This window comes from Petaurus breviceps, unplaced genomic scaffold (genome assembly GCF_028583685.1).
Source record: "Petaurus breviceps papuanus isolate PSGF00001 unplaced genomic scaffold, PetGlider_PUasm1.0 296, whole genome shotgun sequence".
NCBI lineage: Eukaryota > Metazoa > Chordata > Mammalia > Diprotodontia > Petauridae > Petaurus > Petaurus breviceps.
Window position 1 is genome coordinate 476837 of NW_027186046.1, and position 25145 is coordinate 501981.

Sequence of the window (25145 nt, forward strand, 5' to 3'; positions counted from 1 at the left end):
CCCCCTGCAGCAGCCCTCCCCCAGGGTCACTGGGCAGGCTTCCTGCTGCTGTCAGGCTTTTCTGTTCCCAGCACATCTGCACAAGCCCTCAGACGCCCCCAAATCCCCAAACAAAATTCGGTTTTCCTCAGTGTCATACATCAAAACCCAGAGTTTTGCTTGCAGGCAAGGTGACCTCTCTCTCTCTCTCTCTCTCTCTCTCTCTGTTTCTTTCTTTATGCCTCTCTCTGTTTCTGTATTTCTTTCTCTTTCTCCTTTTGCTGCTGCTGCCACTCATTTATGCACATGCCGCAGCTCCCCTGGCTTAAAGAGACTCAGTTAGAAACTAAGGGGACTATTCAGTAAAATGTGGAGGAAGGGACATTCTCCAGGTTCAGTGCATGGACAGCAGAGCTGGTGATTCCCCCACTTCACCCTAGCAGGCCCAGATGCCAGGGTCCTTCCTCCCTCCTCCCCTGACCCCCAAGCTCTCCTCAGCCCCTTTCCCAGGGGCCTACTCTCTATCCTCGCCCTTTCTGTCAGGGGCAGCTCTCTCCTCCTGCCTCTTGGGCTCACCAGCCTGGACCCTCCTTCATTACATTACATCCTCCACCTGAGGGGGTTCTGCCAGAAAGGCACCTTCATTTGTGAACTACAACTTAGACATAGCTACCCAACTGTACAATTTCAAAAGGTGCCGGAAGTAACTAATGTGAATATCAATGAAAACATAGACTTTCATTCCAGGCACCCAATGCTTAGTGCTGACATTAGAGATTACCAGTCACATGGGTAACTGAGTCCCCATTTTCACCTGGAGCGTGCTAAGTCTGTTTGGTCTCTGGCCAGGCAAGCCCTGCTCTCCTGGGACCTGCCCAAGGCTAGTTCATGCCATTGGCTGATTATCTGCCTCATTAGAACCAAAGTCCTGCCTTTCTTGGCCAGAACTTGTAGAGGGCCCAGGGCACTTCAGAGTGACATAGAGAATGTCCAGTGTTGATCATTTGAGATGTTTGTTTCTAACCGCTCTCTAGTTCAGACAGACTTTGTATGATGGGCTAGTGGTCCCTTGGTAAAACATAAAGGCGATCATCTTGTAAAGCACTTAGCAAGTATCTGGAAGATAATGGGCACTTTATTAATTGTTATTCTCTCTGTGGGACAGACTCCCCTGAGAGGAGTGCCCATCACTCTGAACTTGCTCAGCAGGACATCTCACCTGCTGACAATCAGCAATTATAAAAAGGGAGTCCTCATTGAAGGGCTCTCTGCTCACCCATTTCTCAGACTATTTTTGTAAATGAACAAGGTGTCCTGTCTCTCTCCTATTAAATGTCGAGTGGACCTTCCCTCCACTGCCTTGTGTCCCCCATGAGCACCAAAATTGCCCAGCAGAACTCCTGACCTTGTTGAAGGGTGTGACAGCAGAGATGGGCATCCTGTATTGTGTCTCTGAGGGTTTCTATGGGTTGCAGCTGAGATAGGTGGTAAGCATCCTTTAGCTTCTCTCTCTCAGCAGAGGGGCATGCTGATGGTGGGGGGGTCTGCAGTCTCTATATCTACAGATACTCAGACATAGACAGATCCATGTGCCTGCTTCCCAAACACCTGGAAGTTGGACACAAAACCAGTGGCATCCTTCTGGGTAGAACGCACTGCATGCATGTGCCAGGGAAGCCATAGGCTTACTCCACTGAAGTTTTTATTCTGTTCTCACTACACCTTATGGAGACACGTCCCCATCTGGATGTCATGTAACCCTGCAGCATTTGGGCTGCCCCATCTAGCAGGGTCACTCTTGATCTTGGCATCCAGAATGATGGCAGCAGAGACAGAATTAGGGGTAATTAATTTATTCTTCTCGATGGGTCCTGATAATGTGAAGACCAAGTCCTACAGGATCCCCTAATTATTCTTCTCAAAGGGGCTGTCGAGAATATACTGAGCAGGAGCTCCAGCTCCTACAACATTCCCCTAAGTCTCAATGGGGGCCAGTTGAGACAAGCAGCATTCAGAAATAGACCCAAGCCTTCATGGTGGCAGCTCAAGACATGTAGACCATTCCAACCTGTGCATTACACAAATGCACAAATCCATTCTCACTAACCAGTGCCCACTTGATTTATAGAGGAGCACACAAAGAGGGCAGTTTTCCATATCATAAGTACAAATGTTGTGTTATGCAAGGTTATATAATGATACACAGTTACAGTAGAAATGTTTTATGGCCATGGATCCTGAAAACTTATATCTATAATATTGGAAACTATTATCTAAAAAAGAATAACAAAATCCATCTTGCATGCAAATATGTTCCCCAGAATGTGGCTGAAATGTTGAGGATATGGGTCCATGAATTATGATGCTGTTCCAGACTTCATGCCAACCAAAGCTAACATTCCTTTGTATATCATGATTTCAAAATCTCTCCATTGCTCCAAATGAAAACAGGCAGAAAATACTTATATTGGGAGATACTTCTAAACCATATGAGCAGCCATGAAAACTATCTGCTTGCTAATTATTTAAGCCTGTGTATAAATTGTCAAGGAAGTGGTCAGCCACTACCAATTTGTGAATCATTTTCTTGCTCTCTATTTTATTTATTTATTTTAGTTTTCAGCATTCACTTCCCTAAGGTTTTAAGTTCTAAATTTTCTCCCCATCTCTCCCTTCCCCCATCCCAAGACAGCATGTAAATTGATACAGGCTAAACATATATATTCACATTAAATCTATTTTCACATCAGTCATTTTGTAAAGAAGAATTAGAACCAATGGGAGAAACCATGTGAAAGAGGAAACAGAAAAAAAGAGAGAGAGAGAGAGAGAGCACAAATCCTATGCTTGTATTTGCATTCAAACTCCATAGTTCTTTTTCTGGATGTGGACAGCATTTTCCATCATGAGGCTTTTGGAGTTGTCTTAGACCCCTGCATTGCTAAGAATAGATAAGTCTATCAAAGTTAATTCATTGCACAATGTGGATGTTACTGTGTGCAATGTTCTCTTGGTCCACTTAGCATCTGTCCCATATGAGTCTTTCCAGGTTTTTCTGAAGTCTGCCTGCTCATCATTTATTATAGCACAATGCTATTCCATGAATTCATATACCACAACCTGTTCAGCCATTCCCCCAACGCTGTGCATTCTCTCAGTTTCCTATTCTTTGCCATCAAAAAAGGAGCTGCTATAAATATTTTTGTATATATGGGTCCTTTCCCCAATTGTATAATATTTTTTCGTGATAAAGACCTAGAAATAGTATCACTGGGTCAAAGGATATGGGCAGTTTTATAACCTTTTGGGCATAGTTCCAGATTGCTCTGAAGAATGGTTGGACCAATTCACAACTCCACCAGCAATGAATTAGTGTTCCAATTTTCCCACATCTTCTCCAACATTTATCATTTTCCTGTTTTTTCATGTTAGCCAATCTGATAGGTGAAGGGAATTAGAATATCTTCCCTGCACTTTAATAAGCCTAGGGAAATTTGAAGACCTTCCCTGCTTTGAAAATAAACTATGCTTCTTAATAGGTTGAATATAGTCACATGGAGCCTGGTCACATGGTGGGAAGAGTTTGCTAAAGGGTGAAGCAGAGCCCAGGAAGCTGGGAGTCAGAGCTAGAGAGATAGTGGAATAGTGAGAGAGAGATAGTGGGAGAGAGAGGATGCTCAGTCAAGGAGTTAGTCAGGTTTGTGAGTAAATAATGATCTTATATTGGTTTCTGGGAAGGCTAAAGGATGCTGTGGCTCTCTGTGTTGTTATGGCTTATTAGCTTCTTTGCTGCTATGATGGAATTGGCTTACTGGCTTTGGAATTTAGTTTTCTGGCGTCAAAATAAGTGTTTTGGTTCTATCCTTTATAAGGAGAGTCTGCTATATTTTGTGATTGAGCATTATATGGGGATATTTATAGTCATGGTCAGTGTTGTAAATATTGCATTGGCAGTACATGTGGTACCTCAGAAATGTTTTGATTTGCATTTTTCTGATCAATAATGATTTAGAGGATTTTTCATATGATTATAGATTTCTTTAATTTCTTCCTCTGAAAACTGACATTCATATCCTTTGACCATTTATCAATTTAGCAATGACTTGTATTCTCATAAATTTGATTCATTTCTTTGTATGTTTTAGAAATTAGGCCTTTAACAGAGACACTAGCTGTAAAACTTCTTTTCCAGTTTTCTGCTTCCCTCCTAATCTTGGTTGCATTGGCTTTGTTTGTGCAAAAACTTTTCATTTGAATGTAATCAAAATTATCCATTTTGCATTTTGTAATGCTCTCTATCATTGGTCATACATTCTTCCTTTCCCCATGAATCTCCCTGTTTGCTTATTGTATCAACCTTTATATCTAAATCATGTACCCATTTTGACTGTATTTTGGTATATGGTGTAAGATGTTGGTCTATACCCAGTTTCTGCCATACTATTTTCCAGTTTCCCAGCAGATTTGTCCAACAGTGAGCTCTTATCCCAGAAGAGGGAATCTTTGGGTTTATCAAACAGTAGATTGCTATAATCTTTGACCAACTATTCCACTGATCTACCCCTTTATATCTTAGCCAGTACCAAGTAGTTTTGATGTTTGCTGCTTTATAATACTATTTAAGGTACAATATAGCTAGGCCACCTTTCCCAGCATTTATTTTCCTCAATTCCTTTTATATTCTAGACCGTTTGTTCTTTCAGATGAATTGTGTTATTATTTTTTCTAGCTCTCTAAAATAAGTTTTTGTAGTTTGATTGATATGTCACTGAATAAGTAAATTTATCTAGGTAAAACTATCATTTTTATTATATTATCTTGGCCTAACCATGAGTGATTGATTTTTTTTCCAACTATTGAGATCTGACTTTATTTGTGTGAAGAGTGTTTTGTGATTGTGTTCATGTGGTTCCTTGCTTTGTTTTGGCAGGAAGACTCCCCAATATTTTCTAATGTCTACAATAACTTTAAATGGAATTTCTTTTTCTATCTCTTGCTGTTGAGCTTTGTTAGTAATATATAGGAATGCTGAGGATTTATGTGGGTTTATTTTATATCCTGCAACTTTGCTAAAATTTTTTATTATTTCAAGTAGTTTTTTACTTGATTCTCTAGGATTCTCTAAGTGTATCATCCTATCACCTGCAAAGAGTGATAGCTTAGTCTCTTCTTTGCCTATTCTAATGCCTTCCATTTCTTTTTCTTCTCTTATTGCTAGAGCTAGCATTTCTAGTACCATATTGAATAACAGTGGTGTTATTGGACATCCTTGTTTCATCCCTGATCTTATTAGCAATGCTTGTAGCTTGTTCCCTTTCTCTATAATACTTGCTGATGATTTTTGGTAGATGTTATTTGTCATTTTAAGGAAGATTCCATTTAGCCCTATACTCTCTAGTGTTTTTAATGGGAATGGGTGTTGCATTTTGTCAAAAGCCTTTTCTGTATCTATTGAGATAATAATTTCATTTCTATTTTTTGTTGTTGTTGATATGATCAATTATGCTGAGAGTTTCATTGTTATTGAGCCAGCCCTGCATTCCTGGTATAAATCTGACCTATTCATACTTTATTATTTTCATGATAATTTGCTCTAATCTTTTTGTTAATATTTTATTTAAACTCTTTGCATATATATATATATATTCATTAGGCAAATTGGTCGATTATTTTTTTTCTCTGTTTTGACTGTTCATGGTTTCATTATCAGTACTAAAAAGAATTTGGTAGGACTCCTTCTTTGCCTATTTTTCCAAATATTCTATACAGTATTAGGATTAATTGTTCTTTCAATGTTTTATAAAATTCACTTGTAAATTATTTTAACATTTCTTCATCAGCCTAGACCACTGGTCTGCTCCTCAGCTTGGTAGGACCTCCTGAAACCTGAAGATAGTTCTGTCATGGTCTGTTCCTTAGCTTGTTTGTTAACCAATGAGATCATGTATTTTGTATAGACCCTCCTGAAGGGTCAAGGACAAGGTCTGTCAACCACTGAGATCATGAGGCAGACCTGAGGTTTACTTCATTAGAAGGGGCCACAGACCCTTTAATGAAGTGCCATTGGATCAGAGCTCTGCCTCAGTGTCTTTTATTGTAGATTGGTTAATTTTTGACTCCACAACATGAAGCCAAGAAGACTTGCATTCAAGTCCCACTGTAGCTCATAATGGTTCCCTGGCCCTGGGCAATTCATTTAACCTCTCAGTGATTCTTAAACTGTGGGTCTGGACCCCATATGTTTTCTCCAGGCACAGTCTAAGAAGGGCTTGATTACTTGATTATGGGTTGAGATTGGGAAAAGGTTAATAAGTTCTGCTTTAAGTAACTTTTTCAGACTCTAAATTACACAGGAAATTGCCAGATGTACTGATAATAGAATTTCATCATCTGGCTGTCCCATAATCTCAAGGAAACCACATCTGGGGTCGATAACTGAATGATTAAACCTTGTCTTTATTTTTGATTTCCTGTATTTCCTGTTTGTGCCTTGATTGTGTAACTTCTTTGTTTTTATATCTTTATAAGGAGGGTTTTTTTTTTTTTTTGCAATATACAGAGTCAGGGGTTCCTTGCGTTCATTTTGTATCCTGAAAATTTACCAAAATTATTTCTTGTACTGTTTTTAAAATTGTAAGTCTTGATGGTTCACCAACTAAATCATCTTATCATCTCCATAAAAGAAAAACATTTAAATAATATTTTTATTTTTTCAATTACATATGAAAATAACTTTTAACATTCATTTTTAAAAATTCTGACTTCTGACAGACCCAACCACAGCATAGCTGGAGCAAGTCCCAGGAAACTGAGTCACCTATAGCAGTGGGGATTCCCAAACTTCTCAGCCTAAGATGGTGGTCTGTTGGAACTGGATGAGAGACAAGCTCAAGGCTTCTGGCAGCAGCAGCAGCTACTCCTAAGGCTATCAGCCCACAGACTAAATGTTTGAAAGTTACCTACTTGAACTTCCAGGATCCAAGATGGCAGAGTAAACTATAAGTGCTCTCACCTTCCCCTTGTTGATCTTGAAAAAACCCAGAGAATATTGCCCCAGTAAAAATCCTGTAATAGTGGAACCTGTACAAGGTATATACAGTTTTTTTTTCCAATTTATTTATTTATTTTTAGTTTTCAATATTCATTTCCACAAGATTTTGAGTTACAAATTTTTCTCCCCATCTTTCCCCTAACTGCACTCCAAATAGCTAGCCTACTGAATACCCCTTTCCCCAGTCTGTTCTCTCTTATATCCTCTTCCATACCACTCCCCCCAACTTTCTAGTAAGACAAGATGGATTTCTACACTTCGGTACCTGTATATCTTATTTCCCAGTTGCATGTAAAAAACAAACAAAAAAAAAGCAGGTTTTAAAAATTCACATTCACTTTTAAAACTTTGATTTCCAGATTCTTTCCCTTCTTCCCTCCTCACCCACTCTTACTGGGAAGATAAGCAATTCAATATAGGTTGTACATGTGTAGTTACAGAAAACATTTCTATAGTAGGTATATTGTGAAAGACTAATTATATTTCCCTCCATCCTATATTGCCCCTCACTTATTCTATTTTCTCCTTTGACTCTGTCCCTTTTCAAAAATGTTTGCTTATAACTATACTCTCCCCCAATCTGCCCTCCCTTCTATCATTCCTACTCTTATCCCCTTCTCCCTTATTTTCCTGTAGGGTAAGATACCCAATAGAGTGTGTGTTATTCCCTCCCTAAGTCAAATTCAATGACAGTAAGGTTGTTCCATTCCCTTTTACCTTCCTGCTATTCCCCTTCACTGCAACAGTTTTATCTTCCCTCTTTTATATGAGATAATTTATCTTAATCTATCTCTCCCTTTTCCCTTCTCCCAATATATTCCTCTCAACTCTTAGTTTGACCTTTTTACATATCATCCCTTCATATTCAACTCATCCTGTGCCCTCTGTCTATGTATACATGTACATATATATGCACACCCTTGCATATATATATATATTTATACACACCTATACCCTCCTATACATACATATATATATGTATGTGTGTGTGTGTGTGTGTGTATATATATAATGTGCATATATATTCCCCTCAACTGTACTCATACTGAGAAAAGTCTTATGAGTTACAATTATTGTTTTTCCATGTAGGAAGGTCAATTGTTCATAAGTTCCTTATGATTTCTTTTTCCTATTTACCTTCTCATGCTTATCTTGCTTCTTGTATTTGAAAGCCAAATTTTCTGTTCAGCTCTGGTTTTTTCATCAAGAATGCTTGCAAATCCTCTATTTCGTTGAATGACCATATTTCCCCCTGAAGCATTATGCTCAGTTTTGCTGGGTCGGTGATTCTTGGTTTTATTCCTAGCTCCTTTGATGTCCAGAATATCATATTCCAAGCCCTTTGATCCCTTAGAGTAGAAGCTGCTTAGTCTTGTGTTATCCCAATTGTATTTCCATAATACTCAAATTGTTTATTCCTGACTGCTTGCAGTATTTTCTCCTTGACCTGGAAATCAAAGGCAACTTCCCAATGTTCAAAATATCATCATAGCCACTCTCCATTTTATTCAGTGACAAATTAATAACAGAGAAAATAAAAATACAGCATAATTCAAAATACCGTAATCACCAAGTGTAATTCAATAATTTCCTAGTACTACTCCACTTCTAGGCTGTACATTCATTTAGTCAATCACAAAGTCCCTCTTCCAAATGGAGATTAGTCCCCAATCATAAACAAAGTACATTCATTTGGGCAGTCACAGAGCACAAAAAAGGCAAAAGTTTCCCACTCCTGGATGACAACTGAATTACAATTATCATCAGTTAACGCCAAGCACCATCAAAAGAGTCTGTAGAGAGTACAAAGGCCATCTACCCCTGAGTTACAACAAAGTTAAGATATCATCACAGCATTTAATACCTAAAGAGAGGTCTTTTCTTCATCTTGACCTGAGGCAAGTTCTCAGCAATCTCTGTTCCTGGGGAGACAAAGCTTAACAGGGCCACCAGATACATTGCCAATATCATCATTAATTCATTCTCTGCAGAACAGTCTTAGGGCCCTTAAAAACATGACCAAGACCCTCTCCCAGGATTTCTGTAAACATACAACAAAAAAAATTCCTTCTTCAGGGCTTCTGAACCAACAGCAAAGTTCCAGGACCTCTGCAACAACAGCACTGGCCTTCACCAGTGGACTAATCTGGCAAAACAACATCAAAACAGACAAAGTACCAGCATCACAGCCATATCTCCTCAGTCCTTGGAAGCTCTGGGTGGCAGCTCTCAAAAGTCCTGGGCAGCTCAAAGTGGCTCTCAGCAGTCTTCTCTCTCTCTCTGCCTCCACGATGCTGCTTCCAAAAATTCTTCTACTTCTCTTCCTCTGCTTGTACCTCTCCAAATCCACGGCACCAGCTCCTCCCAGGTCAGCCCTCTCTTTTCACGTTAAAAAGTGAATCCATACCACAAGTGGGCAAGTTCTGGGTTTTAACACAACACAAAAACCAAGCCAATACAGGGGGATCTTTAAATTCCATTACTATTACACCTGGGAACTCTGGAAATTTGCTATAATATTCATAGGAGTTTTCTTTTGGGGATCTTTTTTTTAAGCAATCAGGGTTAAGTAACTTGCTCAAGGTTACATGGCCAGGTGTTTCTGGGTGGGTGCTAAGTGTCAGAGCCCGGGATTCGATCTCCAGGTCATCCTAACACTGGAGCTGGTGCTTTTACTTGCTGTGCTACCTAGCCGCCCCTTGGGGATATTTTTAAAGAGGTGATCAGTGGATTCTTTTAATTTCTATTGTGCCCTCTGGTTCTAGAATTTAAGGGCAATTTTGCTTGGTAATTTCTTTCTTTTTTTTTAAATACTAAAATCTTTATTTTTTAAATTAAATTTCATGGTTATTTTTAGTTTACATCATTCATTTCCACAAGATTTTGAGTTACAATTTACTCCCTGTATTTCCCCTACCCATCATCCCAAAACAGTTATTCCACTGTATTCCCCCTCCCCCAATCTGCTCTCTCCTATATCTTCCCCATACCCCCTCTGACTTTCCAGTAGGACAAGATTCATCTCTATACCGCAGTGTCTGTATATCTTATTTCCCAGTTGCATGTAAAAAAATTTTTTTAAACATTTGATTCAAAAAATTTGAATTCCAGATTCTTTCCCTTCCTCCCTTATCACCCACCCTTAATGGGAAGCTAAGCAATTCAATATAGGTTGTACATGTGTAGCTACACAAGACATTTTCATCGTGGATATATTGTGAAAGACTGACTATATTTCCCTCCATCCTATCCTGCCCCCCACTTGTTCTATTCTCTATTTTGACCTTGTCCCTTTTCAAAAGTGTGTGCAACTGGAGAAAATTGAAGGGTGATAAAAAGTAAACATACCTTCTTCTCAGCTGTACATGGCACATACACAAGAATTAACCATGTACTAGGGCATAAAACTTCACAATGAAATGCAGAAAGGCAGAAATATTAAACGAATCATTTTCAGATCATGATGCAATAAAATTATATATAACAAAGGACCATGGAAAAATAGACTACAATTTAATTGGAAACTAAATAATCTAATACTCAAGAATGAGTGGAACAAGCAACAAATCATAGAAACTCTCAGTAATTTCATCGAGAGGATGACAATAATGAGACAACATACCAAAATTTATGGGATCCAGTCAAAGCAGTTCTTAGGGGAAGTTTTATATCTCAGAATGTTTACGTGAATAAGATAGAGAAAAAGGAGATCAATGAATTGGATATGCAGCTGAAAAAGTTAGAAAAAGAACAAATTGAACATCTGCAATCAAATACCAAATTAGAAATACTCAAAACCAAAGGAGAAATTAATAAAATTGAAATTAAGAAAACTATTGAACTAAAAAATAAAAGTAAGAGCTGGTTTTATGATAAAAACAATAAAATCCATTAGATTAAAAAAAGAAGAAAACCAAATTACCAGTATCAAAAATAAAAAGGGTGAATTTACGTCTAATGAAGAGGAAATTAAAAAAAAGGAATTATTTTGCCTAATTGTATGGTCATAAATTTAACATTTTTAGTGAAATGGATGAATATTTACAAAAAATGTAAATTGCCCAAATTAAATGAAGAGGAAGTAAAATATTTACATAACTTCATCTCAGAAAAAGCAATTGAACAACCATCAGTGAACTCCCTAGGAAAACAAAATCCCCAGGGTTAGATGGATTTACCAGTGAATTCTATCAAACATTTAAAGAACAATTAATTCCAGTTCTTTATAGACTTTTGGGAAAAAATTAGAGAAGGAGGAGTCCTACCAAATTCTTTTTATCATACAAATATGGTACTGACACCTAAATCAGGAAGAACAAAAACAGAGAAAGAAAATTATAGATCATAGTGAACTAATGAACATAATGAAATAATAAACATAAATACAAAAATTTCAAATAAAATATTAGCAAAAAGATTACAGCAACTTATCATGAGAATAACATACTCATTTTGTAATTAGGTAAATTTATAAATTAGGTAGGATTTACTCCAGGAATGCAAGACTAGTTCAATATTAGGAAAAGTATTAGCATAACCAATCATATCAATAGCAAAAGTAGTAGAAACCATATGATCATCTCAGTAGATGCAGAAAAAGCTTTTGACAAAATAACACCCATTCCTATTAAAAACACTAGGATGCATAGGAATAAATGAAGTGTTCCTTAAAATGATAAGTAGCAACTACCTAAAACCAACAGGAAATATTATATGTAATGGGGATAAGCCAGAACAATTTCCAATAAATCAGGGTGAAACAAGGATGTCACCATCATCCTTGGTATTTAATTTGGTGCTAGAAATGTTAGTTCTAGCAATAAGAGAAGAAAAAGAAATTGACAGAATTAGAATAGGCAAAGGAGAGAACTAAGTCTATCACTCTTTGCAGATGATATGATGATATATTTAGCGAATGCTAGAGAATCAAGTAAAAAACTACTTGACATGATAAATAACTTTAGCAAATTTGGAGGATATAAAATAAACTCACATAAATCCTCAGCATTCCTATATATTTCGAATGAAGCCCAATAACAAGAAATAGGAAGAGAAATTCCATTTAAAGTTACTGTTGACATTATAAAACATCTGGGAGTCAACCTGCCAGAACAAACCCAGGACCTCTACCACTGCAAACACAACACTTTTCCAGAAACAAAATAAGATCTAAATAATTGGAAAAACATCAGTTGCTAATGGGTAGACGAAGCTAATATAATAAAAACGACAATTTTACTCACATTCATTTACCTGTTTAGTGCCATTCCAATCAAATTACCAAAAAAATCCCATTTTTATAGAGCTAGAAAAAAATAACAAAATTCATCTGGAAGAACAAAAGGTCCAGAACATCAAGGGAATTAAGGAAAACAAATGCCAGGGAAGGTGGCCTAGCCGTACCAGATCTAAAACTGTATTATAAAGCAGTGGTCATCAAAAATTCTTTGCACTGGCTGAGAAATAGTGGTGGATCAGTGGAATAGATTAGTTACACAAGACACAATAGTCACTGACTATAGTAATCTCTTGTTTGATAAACCCAAAGACTCCAACTCCTGAGATAAAAACTCACTATTTGACAAAAACTGCTGGGAAAACTGGAAAAGAGAATGGCAGAATTTGGGCATAGACCAACATCTTACACCATATATCAAAATACAGTCAAAATGGGTACATGATTTAGATATAAAGGCTGATACTGTAAGTAATCTGGGACAGTAAGGAATAGTTTGCCTCTCAGATTTATGGAGAAAGAAAGGATTTATGACTAAATAAGAGATAGAGAGCATTACAAAAAGGATAATTTTGATTACCTTGAATGGAAAAATTTTTGTACAAAAAAAGCCAATGTAACCAAGACTAGGAGGGATGTAGAAAATTAGGAAAATTTTTATAACCAGTGTCTCTGATAAAGGCCTCATTTCTAAAATGTATGGAGAACTGAGTTAAATTTACAAGATTACACATCATTCCCCATTTGATAAATGGTAAAATGTTATGAACAGACAGTTTTTAGGGGAAGAAATTAAAGATATCTATAATCATATGAAAAAATGCTCTAAATCATTATTGATTGGAGAAATGCAATCAAAACAACTCTTAGGTACCACAGCTCACTGGTCAGATTGGCTAACATGACAAAACAGGAAAATTATAAGTGTTGGAAAAGATGTGGTTAGATTGAATCACTAATGCCTTGTTGGTGGAGTTGTGGACTGATCCAATCATTCTGGAGAACAATTTGGAACTATGCTCAAAGGGTTATAAAAATGTGTGTACCCTTTGACCCAACAATACCACTTCTAGGCTTGTATCCCAAAGAGATCATACAAGTGGGAGGAGGACACATAATTAAAAAAATATTTACAGCAGCTCTTTTTGTGGTGGCAAAGAATTGGAAATCAAAGGGATGCCGATCAATTGGGCAATGGCTAAACAAGTTGTGGCATACAAATGTAGCGGAATACTATTGTGCTATAAGAAATGAGGAACTGATGGACTTCATAATAACCTGGAGAGGCTTATATAAACTGATGCTGAGTGAGGGGGGCAGAACCAGGAGAATATTGCACACAACTACAGACCCATTGTATCTGTGATGACTAACTTTAATAGACTGGGATCTTCTCATCAAGGCAACGCTATAAGACACGTGGTGGGAAAGGCTACACACATCCATAGAAAGAATTACAGAGTCTGAGTGCAGATTGAAGCCAATTACTTTCTTTGCTCTAGTTTTAAATGATTTCAACTAGTTTTTGTTGACTTTCTAGGATTCTTTTGGTGTACCATCACATCGTCTGCATAAAGTGATAGTTTTCTTTTTTCATTGTCTGTTTTCAGTGTTTTTCAGTTTCTTTTTTCTTCTCTTATTGCTAGAGTTAGCATTTCTAGTAAGAACACTGTTGAAAAATGGTGATAGTGGGCATCCTTGCTTCCCCCGATCTTATTCAGAAGCCGTCTATATCGTTCCCATGACAAATAATGCTTGTTGATGGATTTAAATAGATACTTTTAATTTAAGTAAAAGTCCATTTATTTCTAGGCCTTCTAGCGTTTTTTAATAGGAATGGGTGTTGTATTTTGTTAAAAACTTTTTCTGCATCTATTGAAATAATGATATGATTTCTATTGGTTTTATTGTTGACATGGTCAATTATACTAATAGTTTTCCTAGTATCTCAACCTTACATTCCTGGTATAAATTCCACCTGGTCCTAGTGTATAATTTTTGCATACTCTTTAATGAAATTATTGATCGTTTCTTTGATTTGTTAATTTCTGCCTATGTCAGTTTTCTCATCTTTAAAATGGGGATAATAAATCTCCCATGTTTTTGTGAGGATCAAATGAGAAAATATTTGTAAAATTCTTGGCAAACCTGAAAATGCTATATAAATTATATAGCCATTTTCTTATTCATGTTATTCATCACAACCAGTAGAAGATGAGACTGACCCTAAAGGACGATCACACATGGAACATGGGTTCAAAAAACAAGTGGGTCAAGAGTCTGAGGCTTGGTTTTAAGGACATGGCCTTAGGCTTTTGTGGCCAATCTTGGTCCTTTCAGGCTGAGGCTTTCATGGGGATCCAGGTCATTTCTGGGAAAGACTTGGTAATTTTGCCTCTGGTCCCCTTCAGTGATCTGCAATACCAGTTATCCATCAGAGCCCTTGGTCCTTGGCAGGCTACATTTACCTTAAGACACCCTGATCCCCTCAGAGCTGAGCCTTATAGGACCATGGTCTCTCACTCATCACCAGAAGAGCGGAAATCGTGGGGCCTGGGTTTAAGAGGTGTAAGTCATCAGGGCTGGCCACCACATCCTGAGCCAGCCTCTCCTAAACTTACCTTTTCTCTTCTGCACATCTGAGGCTGGGTAGCCCAGGACAGAGGTGAAGACCCAGCATGGGCCCCACAGTCACTTTCCTGATGTCCACTGGTGAGTCTCCAGGGTCAGTCCTGGGGAGGGAGGGACATTGTGACAAGGTCTTTGGCTCCCGACCCTGAAGGACATGGAGGAGCCTAAGGAGGAGACAGAATCATTTGGGGCAGAGCAGGAGCCCAGTGTCTGCTCAAAGGCTCTTCCTTTATATTGTGGTCAAAGCAGAATTAGAGGCTGAGGGGCTTTGACGAGAGCTGGGGGGGTCAATGAGGGTTGGAGGAGAGGCATCGATAACCTGAGCTTCTCTTACAGGGCTGTGTCTGGGCTGGGTGGTGCAGTCACAGATGGGTGAGTCCTGCCCCCAACATCCCACTGTTCCCTTTCCCCTTCTCGAGCCAGAACAACCCTGACAGCCTCTCCCACGACAAGCAGGGAGGGAAACAGGGGACATTGGAATTAATGGAGGGGGTGACTCAGGGAAGGGCTTCTGAATCCAGTGCTGAAAGAAACACGGGGGCCAGACAAATCTCTCAGAATCCAATCTGTTTCCTTCTCAGACCCCCTTCCCAGACCCACCCTCTGGGCTGTCCCCAGTCCTGTGGTTCCTGGGGGAGCAGATGTGACCCTCATGTGCCAGGGCCACCTGGGGAGTGACCGATTCCAGCTCTGGAGTGATGGAGAGCTCAGAGAGGAGAGAAATGCCTCTGGGCAGCAGGCAGAGTTCGTGCTTAGGAGTGTGGATGCCTGGAGAGATGGGCGAAACTACAGCTGCCGCTCTGGGCAGGGGACCTTGTGGTCAAAGCTCAGTGAGCCCCTGGCCCTGGTGGTGACAGGTGAGGGGTGCTGGTCTGCAGCCATCCCTGATTGGGAGAGAGCTGGTCCTGAGAGGGGAGCCCAGAGCCCTCTCTGGGGAGGCAGCTTCAAGTGGCACAAACCCTCAGGCTACACTATGTTCAGCCCCTTACCACTCCTACCTCCCCAGTGTTTGGGTAGTCCTTACTTCCCTGCTCACATTTTTTGGGGAGAAATAAAGTTCTAAAATCTTTCCTTTCAATGACACTGAAAGCAGGAGAACACATGTACCATGATTTCCCATTTCGAGATGGGGAAACTAAGGCTGGAGAGAAGGGAAAATGGCCTGAGTAGGTCAATGGGTTTTTTAATATCAGAGCCTGGAGTTGAGTGCACATCTCCCAGGCCCAAACCCAGGATCTTTCCCCACCTGGTCAGGGTCCCTGGTGATCCAGCCAGGGGAGCCGGGCTGCTCCTCCCTCAGAGGATACACAGCAGCCTTAGGGAGAAGGGGCACAGCTTTACCAGAGTCAACCTTGTCTAGAGAAACTTTTCCTGTCTCCTCTAAACCCCAAAGTGGCAGCACCCAGCCTGTCCATTCGTGTCTCCCCTTGTTCTTTTCTGCCCTCACTAAATTCCCATCAACCTGGACATATGACAACTTCAACTTTCTTCATGACCCACTATTTTGCTTTTGCTCACACAGCTCCCCCTGCCTGGTATTCCTTTCTCACCTTCATCCATCACTTCCCTACTCATCCTTAAAGCCCAGCTCCAACTGTGGCTGTTCCACGATGCTGTCCCTGATTGGGTGAAGTGGCACTGCCCAGGCCCTCAGCCCTCCCAGCATGGTGCATATCCTTCTCTCTGGCGCTCTCCCGTTTTCAGCTCTGGTTAAGGGAATGATTTGATGGCAAAAGGGGGAGAGATCATGACCCTAAACTTCTTCCTCCCCAAACCCTTAATTTCAGTCCCACCTGGCTCCACAATATCCCCAGGAAGAACAGTGGCCATCTGGTGTGACATATCACCACAGGCACCCCACTTAGGACTACAGCTTTGCCCTGCTGGAGGCAAAGAGCCTGGAGTGCTTGCAGAGACAGAGCCCTGCAGGGCTGATGGCTGTTTTCCCTTTTCTGTCTGTGAGAGTGGAGGACACTGGGAGCTATAGCTGTATTTATTATAGGAAGACAGCCCCCCACAGGGGTTCACATCCCAGCCAGACCCTGGAGCTGACTGTGCCTGATGACAGGAGATGGGAACTTCCCAAATCCCCAATTCTACCCCACCTCACATAGGGTCCCACAGATCTATGGGGACAGCACAAAATCCAGGGAATTCTGAAGTGAGGGTTTGGGGGGAGGCTGGAGGAGACCCTGGGACCCTCTCCTGCTCTATGTGGCCTCAGCTTTCTGACCCAGGATAGTGGGGGTGTTTCCAGTTCAAGGCAGGCTCCAGACACAAAAGTGAGAACAGAGGCAAGATTGCTATTTTCCCTCTCCCTAAAGGGATGGGGGGTGGAGTGGGGACCTAGAAATGACTTCTTACCTTGACCTTAGGTTCCCCTTTCCCTCAGGACATCTTCCTAAGCCTACTCTATGGGCCCAACCTGGCCTGGTGGTGGCCCCAGGGACCCACATCACTCTTTGGTGCTCAAGGCCCAAGTCTTCCCTTGAAGGGGTGACTTTCACTCTGTGGAAGGCTGGGACCCGGGAGCCTTTAGAGTACCAGATCTCAGCCAATCTCTGGACTGACTTCTCCTTCCCATCTGTGAGACCCAAAGACACTGGGAGCTACAGCTGTACTTACGGTGACTGGACAGTGTCTGCTAGAAGATCAAAGCCCAGTGAGGCCCTGGAGCTGTTGGTCCCAGGTGAGGGGGTGTGGGCCCCAAATAACTCTGAGCATGACCCCTCTGCTCTCTGCCCAGACAGGGGCCTCACAGAGACAAGGCCTGGTGTCTACACAGCCAGCTCTGCGCTGGGGCCTGGCAGGACTCTTGGGTCTTGGGAGACATGAAACATTTCACTTTTGATATAGAATCTGGGGAAGAAAGGTCATGGTGGGGACTGAGCTGGGGCTTGGGAGAAGGGTCACAGAGACCCTGAACTGAAATGGGCCTTGAGGGTTCCTGAGGCCAAACCCTCCCATTACCAATGATCAAAGTGAGGGCCAGCCCAGAGAGAAAGGACTTGTCCAAGGTCACACAACAAGTGGGTGACTGAGCCTGAGTCCTCCCACTCCTGGACATGACCTGAGCCCTGGTTTTCGGCTGAGCCCTGGGCCTGTCAGGAATAGCCCAGATGAACAGTGAGGGGTCACGATCTTCTCTCTTATGAGTCATCAGATGAAACTCAATATGGCTTGAGTGAGCTCCCTTGAATGTGAAAGTCTTCTTAGATTCCTAGCTAGCTACAGCTAGAAATGTGTGAGGGATCTTCTGGCCAAACCCTCATTTACAGATGAGACAATTGAGACCCAGGGGCAGAAAGTGGTGAAGTGGATAGAACTGGAGCATGGAGTTAGGAAGACTCCTCTTCCTGAGTTCAAATCTGGCCTCAGACAATTACCAGCTGTGTGACCCTGAGTGAGTCATTTAACCCTGTTTGACTCGGTTTCCTTATCTGTAAAATGAACTGTGGTAGGAAATGGGAAACCACTCCAGGATCTCTAACAAGAAAACCCCGAAAGGAGCCAAGAAGAGTCAGGCATGACTTAAAAAACCCTGAGCAACCAAACTGAGACTCAGGCAGGGCAATGACTGGCCCAAGGTCACACAGGGGCTCAGAGGCAGAGCAGGGACCAGACCCAGGTGTCCTGACTCCCAGCCCGTGTTCTTCCTCTCCCAGGATCTCTCCCCAAGCCTTCCCTCTCAGCCCTTCCAGGCCTGGTGGTGGAGCCCGGGATGCATGTGACTCTCCAGTGCTGGCAGCCCCCTCAGACATTCCTCAGTGGCCTGACATTCACTCTGCTGAAGGTGGGGACCCCTCAGGCCTTGCAGAGCCAGAGCCCAGCTGGGACCTCAGCTGCCTTTCCCCTCCTCTCTGTGAGGGCCCAGGATGCTGGCAACTACAGCTGCATTTATCATACTAGGATGGTTCCATACTATGTATCTGAGCCCAGTGAGGTCCTGGAGATATGGGTAACAGGTGAGGGTGAGCCCAGGTTGTTAAGACATAAAGTGGAGGGTTGTCAGGATTCAGAGGCAGTCCAGCAAATCTGCGAGGACATGTTGTTCAGACTCTTTTTACCATCATGAGGTCGATATTGGGACAAGGTCTGGGGGTCCCCAAGGAAGGGGAGGGCCAAGGTGGAAGGATGGACCAGCTCAGGAACTGCTCCAAGCTTAAGGGTCAAGGACAGAAGGAGGAACACCTGCCCTGTGTCTTGGCAGCCACAGAGAACATCAGATTTTTACCATCCATCTCTCTCCAAAAGGAGATTTGGGGCAATAAAATGGTAAAGAACCAATGGAAGAAGGAGCTGATGGTTGGGGAATCTTTAGGGGGCTCCCAGCTCTTGCTCCTCCCCCATCCCAGCTGTGGATGGACCTTAAGGGGCCCTCACCTCTGTTTGTGTTCCCAGATGCTCTCCCCAAGCCTTCCCTCTCAGCCCAGCCTGGCCCAGAGGTGGCCTCAGGGGCCAACGTGACCCTTCTCTGCTGGGGACCTTCATGGGGTTCTAGGTTTGTTCTGTATAAGGAGGGAGATGAGAAAACCCTGCTGAGCATGGAGGCTTCTCAAGGTGGCACCAAGTTCTTCTTGACCCATGTGACCCCCCAGGACTCTGGCAGTTACAGCTGCAGCTACAAAATCAGCACCAATGGAAGTCTCTGGACACAGCACAGTGACCCCCTGCAGCTCACAGTGAGAGGTGAGAGGAAGAAGCCCCCAGAACCCACTGGAGGTGCCAAAGATCACTCCCTCCATTGCCCATAAGGAAATTATACAAAGGCTCTAGCCAAGAGACTCAGATAAGAAGGAAGGATCCTTTTGACACTGTCCCCAATTCCAGGCCCATGGGGCCCAGGGTGTGAGCTGGCCCGAGGGCTTCCCCCATATATCTCATGGCTCACCCTGCCCCATCTTGGCTTCTGCCTTTCTACCCCTTATTTGAAGGGATGAAGCCTCCCTGAGCTGGATTTGTGCCTAACTATTGAACACTGGTGGTGATGGGGGCTGTGGGGAGGAGGAGGTTCAGGGACATTGGCAGAGGCCAGGTGAAGATCTCCTCTGTCCAGTGATTCATGAGGATTCTTCTCTCTCCCCCCCAGCATCATACCCCAGCTACACCCTCATCGTCACCCTCAGCTGTGTGGCCTTCCTCTTCCTCCTCCTCTGCCTCCTCCTGCTGGAATTCTGCTGCCATGGACCCATCCCTGTGGGTGAGTGTGGGAGGAGAGAGTGAAACCCCCTGGGGTCTGAAGGAACAAGGAGATGGCTGAGGCCTGGGGCCTTCATTTCCTCCTGTGGGATCCTCTCTGACCTTGCTTCCCTTCCCATCTCTCTCACCAGGGACCTTGCAGGGAGACAGCTCCAGGAGGTAAAGGCCCAGCTCCCCTTCCCATAGTCCTGTGTTCCTTCCTTTTCATGTAAACCTGAACCTTCTTCATGTACATTGTCCCTGGTGAGGAGAGGATGCTCCAAGAATCTCCCCACATACTAGGTTCTCCTCCGCTCCCTACAGGTGCACCGGCTGCCCATGTCCTTGGGGTGTCTGCCTCCCCCAATAGTCCCCAAGGGGAGGCCCCATGTGAGTTGCCTGGGAAGGAAAGGGACATGATCCTGGGGCAGGTGAAGGCCTGGGGAGGGCAGTCCTGGCCCTGGGGGCTGGGGGATGGTGGAGCCCTCAGGGAGTGACCCATATTCAGCTGAACATAAGGGCCTTGAATAGGAGGCAGACAGTGTGGAGACACCCTCAGAACTCACTTTTCAGGCCCATGTGTCCTTGGCCTGAGGGATAAACACAGAGACTTCCCTCTCCTCTCTCCCTCTCCCCTCCCCCAGTTCTCCTCTCTCTCAGCCCCATTTCATATCAGCTCTGATGAATCTTACTCAGGTCCCCATCCCTGAGCACCCATGATGCCTGTTGGGGATGTCCCCTTGGGGCAACAGCTCTGTGAACCAGGTGCCTTCTCCCTGACCTCGGCCTGTCAAGCTCCTGCATCACTGATTTCTGGCCAAGGACAAGCCTGGTTTTGCCCATGGAGTGTCACTGTATGGAAGAGAGATCCCAGTGCAGTTGGCTGCACTTTCCAAACCCTGAGGACTGAGATAAGAAGCCTGGACAGTCAGGGCATTGATCTTACACCAGGTGTCCTCAAGGACCCCATGTCAGCCCTCGGTGCCCAGGACTGTGCCTTCCTGAGGCCACAGCTGGTCTCCCCAGGAGACACTTGGCTCATTGAAGACCCAGACTCTCAGCCTCCAGGCTGTGTGTCCCCAGTATCTGTCTTGTTCTCCCCAAAGTGCTGCAGGTTCTTAATAAATGTTCATCTTGTGGCATTTCATGGTAGACTGGACTCTGAGCACCTTCTGTCGGCATTTCTCCTGGATGGGTCCCTCCTTTCTGTCTCACATTGACCAGCTAAGTACGAGAGTCCTTTGAGGAATGTACAATGTGTTATAATGATACGCTGTACTCCCCCACCTGATCCTACAAGGAGGCCCAGCCTCTGGATCCTGCCTCACTTCTCCCCTGACGCCCAAGCTTTCCTCAGCCATCTTTCCTGCTCTCTATCCTTCCCCTTCCTGTTAGGGGCAGCTCTGCCCTCCTGCCTCTTGTGCTCAACAGCCTGGGCCATTCAGTAATGACATTAAACCCTGCTCTGATTCTCCCCCCATTAGGGGCTATGCCAGACAGGCAGCTTCATTTGTGAACTAAAACTTAGAAGCAGCTACCCAAGTATACAGTGCAGACATGGTTCTAGCTAATTAAAAATGTTCAAGAGAGAACACATTTCAAAAGGTACCTGGAGTCACTAACACGAATATCAATGGAAACATATTTTCCTTCAACACACCCGATAATTATGAGCTTGTCATTTGTGAGCATTGGCCACCTGAATAACTGATTCCCCAGTTTCCCCTGGGATGTCTCAAGGCAATATGGTCACTGGTCAGGCAAGCCTTGTGTCCTATACTGAGGCTAGCCCACGGGATTGGCTGATTATCAGCCTCATCAGATCTAAAGTCCTGCCTCCTGGACCAGAACTTGTAGAGGGCCCAGGTCACTTCATGGAGTCTTTGGGTGCTGGGGTAGAGGATGCCCAGTGTTGTTCACTTGAAATGTCTGTTTTTACCCCCTCTCTGGCTAAGACAGGTTTCATCAGACTGGCAGGTGGTCCCTATGCTGTAACATGAAGGTGTCATCTTTGTGAAGCACGTAGAGTAGAGCAGGCACTCAATAAATATTTATTCTCCCTAAGGGACAGATTCCACTGAGACGAATGCCCATCACTCTCCACTTGCTCAGTAGGGATCCTCACCTACTGGCAATCAGTGGTTGTCATAAATGGATCATCTTTGATGGGCACCCATCAGTTTCTCAGACCACTTTCTAAATGAGCAAATTGCCCTGTGTCTTCAATACTGAGGATAAAGGGGGCCTTGTACCTGCTCCCTTGTGCCCCCCATGAACACCAAGGTTGCCCAGCTGAACTCGTGAGCTTGTTGAAGGGCGTGATGGCAGATTTGGGCATCCTGGCGTTATCTCGGAGGGTTTCTATGGGCTGCAGCCTTTAGCTTCTCTCAGCAGAGGGACTTGCTGATGGTGGGTCTCTGCAATTCCTTTACCTTCAGAGACTTGGACATTTACAAGTCTCCATGACTGCTGCCCACACCCCAGGAAGTTGGACAAAAAGCCAGTGGCGTCATTCTGGGTAGAATTGTGAGCTCCTGCCAGGAAAGGTGTGTGTTTGTGTCTCTGAAGTTCTTTCTTTTCTCAGTGGACCTGATTGGGACATGTCCCGATCTGGATGCCATGTGTTCACCAGGATGTGGTTGAAATGTTGAGGTTGTGGGTCCCATGAATAAGGTGTGTTCTAGACTTCTTCATGCCAAGCAAAGTTAACATTTCTTTGTACGACATGATTTCAAAGTCTCTGCATTGGTCCAAATGGAAAAAGGCAGAAAATGCATACATTGAGAGGTACTTTCCCCAAAACATTTCAGCAATCATGGAAGTTGTCTGCTTGCTTATTAGATAAGCCTGTGCATACATTTTCAAGGAAGCAGTCAGTTATCAAAAAGTTGTGACTCATTTTCTTGCACTCTCCTTCAAAAGGGAAAAAAGCCGAGTCAGAAGTCTTAGATGTTTGCTGATGCTAATCTTCAAAAACACAGCACCTGTTGGTAATACTTTCCTCAATACATGCCATGTGTGTCACACACTTCTTAGTGACACCTGGGTTATCTTTGGCCAACTTACTCATCACAGAGGTTGTCCTTGGGCCATATGTCCAGAGCCATTACGTAAGGCTTTTGTGACTACAGAGTGATCAGCCCTGGACAGCACTAACTGCTCTCTGGAGTCATGGGAAGGGTCAGTGACAATATGTTGGTACGGCTTCCACTTCTGTCATTGTGTTAACCATAAAGTGCCTTCAAGGGATTGGCTCTTGTGCCCTTTAACTTGACCACTGTTCATTGCTTTACAGAGTCCTTCATTAGGCATCTGCTCTCTTTGCCAGTCATAGGCATCTGAGCTAACTGGGCTGGCTCCATGGTGTCAGCATGGTGTCTGGTGGAAGTCCTTAACTTCCACCCCATACTGTCTTCTCTCTGTATCCCAACCCCCTGGGTTTTCCATAGACCTTTCCCTTGTTCTCCACATATTGTCTAAGCTTCAGTGCTACATGAACTCAGAAAGAGGCATCTGAACACATGTGTGTTTCTTGGTCAGTGATGGATATTGGCCATTTTTGGCCAGCAAAGTTCACCTTGGTGCTGGTCTGCTAGAGAAGTTTCATCCTTACAAATACACTCTTAGAGCAGACCTCCGAGGCTCTGGCTGCAGCCTTTGCCCAACAGTAGTGCCTGGTGCATTCTTCCTGGTTTATGTCTAATATGTATTGACTGATTAACTGAATAACTGTTTCCTACAAGTGGAGAGCAGCTCCAAGGCCTGGAATACTGAAGAAAAATGAGCTTCTTTCTTATTGGGTGGACTGTGCTGATCACTTCATCTCAATCTCAAAAGTCAGAATGAGACTTCTAGAGAGAAATGGGTGTTTTTGGTAATTCAAAATCTTGAAAAGGTGCATTGTACATAGAAGGGGTTTGGGACCAGGTCAAAGGGGTGGGTACAGGGGGCTTTTCATAGTCCCAGACTCTGGCTTTTGCAGCAGCCCAAACATATCTGGACACCTAGTAGTATCTTTGTACTACCCATAAATGGATCAGACACAGACTGAGTCCAATTCTCATTGCTGTTGTAAACATGCTGGTCATAGCCAAAATCAGGGTTGTATTTCATGAACACATCAATACTGAATATTTGCTTGGACCACTTGAGTCCTAAAACTTCACTTCTTTTGCTTCTCTAATTTTAATAGCCCTCTCTTACCCCATGCTTCAGGACAGACCTTTAACAGAAAGTTATGGGACCTTCCCATAACGGGCTTACTCTTAACCTTGGCCATTCAGATCTCACCATGATTGACCTTTGGTTCTGTCATTGGCCAAGTTGCTGCATCCTCAGGACTTCCAGTTCTTTCCATATGTTTTACAACTAAGACTTCACCTTTATGTTGTTTCTGCCCAACAGAATATGATGCAGACAGTCCTGTTTGTCTATTTGTATCATCAGCATTTAGCACAAGTGTCTGGCACAGAGTAAATACTCAGTAAATGCTTTCGTTTTATACCAGCAGCTGTACTTGGTTTCAGCTCCACAGAATATCAACACCCCCTCCCCATATTAGGTGCCTCTTATACACCCCATCCTACTTTTTTTTTGGTACAGAAACACAACTTTATTGATGAATGAAATATTTTTCTCTGAGGCAAAATTGATTTACACATATGGAAAGGTTAAGCAGTCTCTCAATGCTTTGGGCTCAAAATTTCCTGATTTAACTGGTCCTCTGAACTTTTCTGGAAGAGCCTACCATGTTTCTCTTGACAAGAAATTGCCCAATAAAAAGACAAGGATGAGGAAAGTTTACCAGTTAGAAATCCCAACTGTAACTATATTTTAGCACTGATTGACTAGGGACAAATAAGACAACTATATGCACCATGAGTGGGAGTGGAGGAAGGCCTAGGTTAGGGGTGGGAACCCTGCCGCCCTTTGACTAAATCCAAACTTCACAGAACAAATCACCCTAATAAAAGATTTTTTCTGTGAAACTTGGACTCAGTCAAAAAGTCCCACCCAAGGGCGCAGAAGGCCACTTGTGACCTCAAGGCTGCAAATTCCTCACCCCTAGAC

General features: G+C 43.0%; 1 protein-coding gene across 1 annotated transcript in view; it reads left to right on the forward strand.

Annotated features, from left to right (window-relative positions):
• LOC138167753 (immunoglobulin superfamily member 1-like) overlaps window positions 1-19651 on the forward strand; it is a 59406-nt gene extending 39755 nt beyond the window's left edge. Inside the window, exons 14-17 of the mRNA XM_069096719.1 lie at window positions 15539-15754; window positions 16481-16524; window positions 16763-16861; window positions 19331-19651. Coding sequence (XP_068952820.1) covers window positions 15539-15754; window positions 16481-16524; window positions 16763-16861; window positions 19331-19651 — 680 coding nt within the window. The remainder of the gene's footprint in view (window positions 1-15538; window positions 15755-16480; window positions 16525-16762; window positions 16862-19330) is intronic.
• Window positions 19652-25145: the final 5494 nt, after the last annotated feature.